The sequence below is a fragment of the Puntigrus tetrazona genome, unplaced genomic scaffold (genome assembly GCF_018831695.1).
Source record: "Puntigrus tetrazona isolate hp1 unplaced genomic scaffold, ASM1883169v1 S000000150, whole genome shotgun sequence".
Classification (NCBI taxonomy): Eukaryota; Metazoa; Chordata; class Actinopteri; order Cypriniformes; family Cyprinidae; genus Puntigrus; species Puntigrus tetrazona.
The window spans coordinates 355,001-361,511 of record NW_025047826.1 but is presented as its reverse complement, the minus strand read 5'-3'; the positions used below and the strand labels follow the sequence as shown (position 1 = coordinate 361,511).

General features: G+C 42.5%; 1 protein-coding gene across 1 annotated transcript; it reads left to right on the top strand.

Moving 5' to 3' along the window:
- Positions 1-484: 484 nt before the first annotated feature.
- Positions 485-3,563, top strand: otx5 (orthodenticle homolog 5). Its single transcript, XM_043230429.1, is given in 3 exon segments — positions 485-698; positions 2,050-2,402; positions 2,871-3,563. Coding segments are annotated over 3 exon segments (1,065 nt in total). The 5' UTR covers positions 485-601; the 3' UTR covers positions 3,486-3,563.
- The last annotated feature ends 2,948 nt before the right edge of the window (positions 3,564-6,511 follow it).

Here is a 6,511-nt window from a genome sequence, read left to right as displayed (position 1 = left end):
GAGAGAGAGAGAGAGAGAGAGAGAGAGAGAGAGAGAGAGAGAGAGAGAGAGAGAGAGAGAGAGAGAGAGAGAGAGAGAGAGAGACAGAGAGAGAGAGAGAGAGAGAGAGAGAGAGAGAGAGAGAGAGAGAGAGAGAGAGAGAGAGAGAGAGAGAGAGAGAGAGAGAGAGAGAGAGAGAGAGAGAGAGAGAGAGAGAGAGAGAGAGACAGAGAGAGAGAGAGAGAGAGAGAGAGAGAGAGAGAGAGAGAGAGAGAGAGAGAGAGACAGAGAGAGAGAGAGAGAGAGAGACAGAGAGAGAGAGAGAGAGAGAGAGAGAGAGAGAGAGAGGAGGGATGGAGGGATGGAGGGATGGAGGGAGGGGTTTGTTCGGTTCTTGTCAGTCTCTAATTAGCCGCCTCCTCCTCCTCCTCACTTCATCTCACTGTCACACGGAGAAACACCGGACAAACCCGACTCTCAGAGACCGCCGCAGAGAAAACCTGAAGAAAACAGAACATTTTAAACCGACAGACTAAAGATCCGTTACAGACTGACAGAAGGAGACAGAGAGAGAGAGAGAGAGAGAGAGAGAGAGAGAGAGAGAGAGAGAGAGTTTATAGACATGATGTCCTACATGAAGCAGCCTCATTACTCCGTGAACGGGTTGACTCTGTCCGGTACCGGGATGGATCTCCTGCACTCCGCCGTCGGTTACCCGAGTGAGTACTGCCCCGCGGTCAGAGACACGAGGAACACTTTGTCGTGTATATGACACGCGCGTGCTCGGAGTGATATAACGCGCGCTTTTCGCGTGCATATGAGACGAAATCTTGTCACGCGCTTGTCGTGTTTGTAGGAGCACATCTCTCTCTAATCCGAGCCGCTGCGACACACTCCGACTTCTGTGTTTATTTGGCGTGTTATTTACACGCACTTTCCTGAGACTGGATCGATATATACTCCAGACGTCATATTTAACGCGTCTTTAAAAGTGACGGCGAGCTTATCTTTATTCTTAATATTTATCCTTAATATTATTTTGCAAAGCAACAAGCAGCGGCCAGGAATACAGAAAAAATTAAATTCTCGTATTTATAAAAAGCACAGGCCTGCATATACTTTTAATATAAACTTTTACAATTAAAACGTGCTGCACTGGCACGTAAACGTTTTGTTTTATAAATTTAGTTATGATATTTCTATTCATTTTTTCTTAAATCTAATTCGTATTTCTGTATCGTTCAGTTTTTTTATTTAAGATATTTAATTCCGTCTCGAGCAAATTGAAGCGTGCTGTCCTAAGCTTGTGGATAAAGTCTGTATAGTCTGGAAAAAAATCGAATTTAATACATTCACGTCGACAATGTCGATACATTTTTAAATGCGACAGAGTTTCGATCATTAATATTAATATAGTTCCGGTCTCACGTTTTAAATCGCGGTGATTAATTTGGTAAAAGTCTATTCGTTTGACAAATAATGATCTTAATAAACAGGAATAAACATCGCGAGCAGGGCTGCTTGCTGCAAGTCTCCCGTTTAAAGAACAGCAGGCGATTCATTCATTCTTTTATTAATGCACACTATTTGAAGAAATTAAACAAACGTGTCCTTTATGAAATAATTTACATTTACACAAATAATGCGTGTGGACTAATAGAGAAAAGAGAGATAGATTTAAGATGTTAACCCGCGCGTAAAGGTGATGGGCATCTTATATCTTAATATATAACGTGATCTGTGTAGTTAAAAGCAACGGAATTAAAATAATTGCATTTAGAAATAGAGGTATAAATGCGCTTTTAATATAGCGTAAATATATAAAAATGATTTGAAAACGTCTCGCGATGCTTTTATGAAAAAAAAAAACATATTTTGTATAGATAAATAAAAATCAAACGGCGAACGCTATTAACTAACTGCGACGATGTACGTTGCGTTCGAACGTGCGTGTGTGTGTGTGTGTGTGTGTGTGTGTGTGTGTGTGTGTGTGTGTGTGTGTGTGTGTGTGTGTGTGTGTGTGTCTGGATGCAGTGTAAAGAGCTGTGTGTTTCTGCGCTTGATCTTCAGACACCCCGCGGAAGCAGCGGCGCGAGAGAACCACCTTCACGCGCGCGCAGCTCGACATCCTCGAGGCGCTGTTCGCCAAGACACGATACCCAGACATCTTCATGAGAGAGGAGGTGGCCCTCAAGATCAACCTGCCCGAGTCCAGAGTCCAGGTCTGTTAATCCTTTAGGGTAGAGCTATTTAATTACCGGAAATTGAAAAGTGTTTTTTGTCATTTCTACTAGTTTGTGTGGTTTTCAAATACATCTACATGGGGGTTTGTTCATTTTTGTCAATTTACATCAAGTTCAAGTGAGTAAAAATGTCACTTTTATTTTATTATAAATAAGTATTATCTGTATTTTCAAGTTTTAGTTATTAGATTATGGTGCAACTTTGATATAAATCAGAACAATTAATTATAAAAGCAATGCTGGCAGCACTAATTGTTCCTTGATTTATTTTATCGTTGCATTCTTAATATTTTATAAACCATATATCCATATTTTTTGGCGAATGGCCGCATTTCTCTTCTGTTAAACGCACTGTATGTGACCCTGGAGCACAAAAATAAAATAACTGAGATTCATACGTTATCTGCAAACCTTTCATTGATGCAACGTGGGAAAATCTGGAATCTGAGGGCGTGAGAAAACAAAAAAAACGCCTTTAAAGCTGTTCAAATGAGGTTCTCGCCAATGCATATCACTAGACTGAAATGTTTTGATATATTTACGGTAGGAAATGTACTAAACATTTCACCTGATGGTTTGGTCTCATGCAGTGCATTGCTCTTACGAGACACATCTAAATAGAGCACCCTGTCTGTTTTTTTGGTTCAGGTGTGGTTCAAGAACCGTCGGGCCAAATGCCGCCAGCAGCAGCAGCAGCAGACGAGCGGTCAGACCAAACCCAGACCGCCGAAGAAGAAGTCGTCTCCGGCCCGAGAGCCCAGCGTCAGCGAGCCCAGCGCCAGCACCAACGGCCCCTACAGCCCCCCGCCGGCCCCGGCCCCGAGCTCCAGCTCCACCAGCGCCACCGTGTCCATCTGGAGCCCGGCCTCCATCTCTCCTCTGCAGGACCCGCTGTCGGTGTCCAGCACGCCCTGCCTGCAGCGCTCCGGAGCCTACCCCATGACCTACACCCAGGCCCCGGCCTACAGCCAGAGCTACGCCTCGTCCTCGTCCTACTTCAGCGGGCTGGACTGCAGCTCGTACCTGTCGCCCATGCACCCGCAGCTGTCGGCCCCCGGGGGCGCTCTCAGCCCGATGGGTGCGGCCCTCGGCCAGTCGCCCGCCTCGCTCTCGTCTCAGGGCTACACCGCCGCCTCGCTGGGCTCCGGAGCCGTCGACTGCTTGGACTACAAGGACCAGACGGCGTCCTGGAAGCTCAACTTCAACGCCGCGGACTGCCTGGACTACAAGGACCAGAACTCCTGGAAGTTCCAGGTCCTGTAGGGCGTCTGGGAGAAGTGGCAGCGATGCCATGAACGGACCGTTTCTGGTTCCCCGAAGAACCTTCGAGCGAACGAAAAGTGTAAAGAATCTGCTGGAAAAAAATGTCATCGGAGTGTTGGGGGTGGAGCGATAAAACATAACAAACAATGAATCGCATCCAAAATAAAGGTTTTTGTTTACATAATATACGCATGTGTACTGTGTGTATTTATTATGTGTATATATATATAAATACAAACACATGCATCTAATTATATAAGTGCATATACATGTATTTTCAAAATATATACATGTAAACAAAACTTTTATTTTGGATGCGATTAACCTCAATTAATCATTTGTTAAAGCTACTTATTCCAAGTAACTAGCAGCATTGCTTTTTAACTAGCAACCAAATATTGCAGTTACGTCCTAGCAGGCCCTTTATAATGTTAGAACACTAAAAAACAAAAAGCAAGCCGGCACAAAGTGATAAAAAGTTGCTCAAAAGTACTACATTTCTATTAAAAGTAACTACGTAACGCTTTCGGCTACTTTTTAATGGACTAACGCAATATTGTTATGTTTAACTTTTTAAAAGTCACTTTCCCCAGCACTCATATAACTTAGTTTTTATGGTTAAAATGGGAATTGTATTGGTTTTAATGGAAGCTCTAATGGTCCCCTACTGGTCATTTGTTGCCTTGAATTAGTGGTCTGTTAAAACCGCTGGATACCAACAGAATTTAGTCCAAAACACACTACTAGGAACCATTTGGGTCACTCTCAAAAAACAGAGGTCCAAAATGGGTTTTGTTTGCAGTGATGGCATAAAAGAACCATTTTTGGTTTCCCAAAAGCGCCTTTCAGTGACGACTTTATAAAAATAGCTCTAATCATCTAAAGAACTACAAAGAACCTTTTGCGCAACAGAACCACAGATGCCAAAACGGAAAGGTTTTAATGGTTAACAGCTCATTCGTGGAGAGGTCTTTGTAGTGGAAGATCTTCTACGTAAATAAAGCATTGTTTCCCTCCCTTTAACATCCACTAAACGTTCTTCATAGTGGCTCTTTTAAGATCTGATCACTGAAAGGTTCTTCGGGGAACACACGATGGTGCTTTCATGGGATCACCGTTTTGTTTTTTTTTCAGCGGCTTTTTCTTTTTGTGGGACAGAAAGGTTCTGTGGATGCTGAAGGTTCTTCACGGGGTCGTCGACGCAGAACCTTCATTTTCATGAATGTGGATCACACAATACCCATATTCTGAACCTCTGGGACGACATGGAGAAACGTCCAGCTGACTGTCCGGTGCGGATGGAGATGTTTCTGACTGATTATTTATGAGTAACGCTGAGTGAGGTGTAGCTGGTAGACGATAGAGAAAAAACATCTCGAGTGCTGAGATGCTGCACAGCTCAAGAGTTTAGTGCAGAAGAATCACCCGAAGGCTTCTTCTAGGAGGTGTATCGTTAGACTAGATGATGTTCTGACCTTCAGAATCCCAAACGTTTGTCGATAAGCTGCTTTCGAAACTGAAGAACCAACCTGAGACTCCAGGAGCAAAGCATGCTGGGATTCCACTCTAAGTCATGAAGATGTTTCGTTTATGTTTTATATGTTTTCTCAATTGATATTATGATTAGGTCGAACACCCGTGGTTTCTTCTAAAACTGTGAAGCGTTCGGTCTTCGCTGTCCTTTACACGATCGTGAAACGTCGAGCGCTACTTGAACGAATCTTGTGTTGAGTTGAACGGACTCTCGGTCTCCACGTTTAGACGCTGCCAACAATCAACGTTTGTTTTCTTGTCAATCTCAGGGGTTTCTGACGCTCAGAGACGTTTGTAAATCAGCTCTCGTTTCTGATGTAAGATTCTGTCTTTGTTTGTAACGTCCTGCTTTTTCATTGTGTTTGCGTTTAGAGTCTTGTAGTTTTAATGAATTATAAATAAACTATTTCTTTCCATGAATACGGGAAAGGTCCGTTTTGCTGATTTAGTATTTTGGAAAAAAGTGCAGTATATCATTAGTTTATATATACATTACATTACATTTAGTCATTTAGCAGACGCCTTTATCCAAAGCGACGTACAATGAGGTAGGCATATAGAAGCAAATTAATATCAGCAAAAGGGCAGTAGTGCATAAGTGCTCTGAGTGGGGTCTTGTCTTACCTAAAGACACGAGGCTTTTTTTTTTTTTTTTTATAAATAACAAGAAAAGGATAGGAAGGAGCAGGAGAAGAAGAAGAAGAAGAAGAAGAAGAAGAGAGTGCTATCAATGTTGGGTCAAGTGCAAACGAAAAAGTTATATAGTTATATATATTGTTATACATTTTGAAAGTAAAATGAACGCAGGGAGAATAAATAAATAAATGAATGTTAAAAATAGTCAAATATCTTGCTGGTCCTAAAATAAGTTTTATTTGGTTGTTATGATTTTAGGATGAAATATGAGCTAGGCATGTTTTTTCCACAGAATGAAAACACACACACACACACACACACACACACACACTAACACACACACACACACACACACACACACACACACACTAACACACACACACACACACACACACACACACACACACACACACACACACACACACACACACACACACACACACACACACACACACACACACACAAAGATTAAAATTAAACTGTGTTTGTGCATCATGTGTTGTGTAGCTTTAAGAAAGAGATGCAACAAAATAAGAGAGATGGAGGGAAGGGTCACAGGAGTGTGTGTGTGTGTGTGTGTGTGTGTGTGTGTGTGTGTGTGTGTGTATAATCTGGATGGACGGAGCATATGGCGTGTGTGTGGTGCAGACGGGCTCAGAGACTCTCAGGACTTAAAATATGATTCATTTCTTTCTCTCTAATCCACACAGACACATCAGAGCAGAGTTCCTCCAATTTCCCTTTAATCGATTCCTAATCCCACACACACACACACACACACACACACACACACATACTCAAACACACACACACACACACACACACACACACATACTCAAACACACACACACACTTCT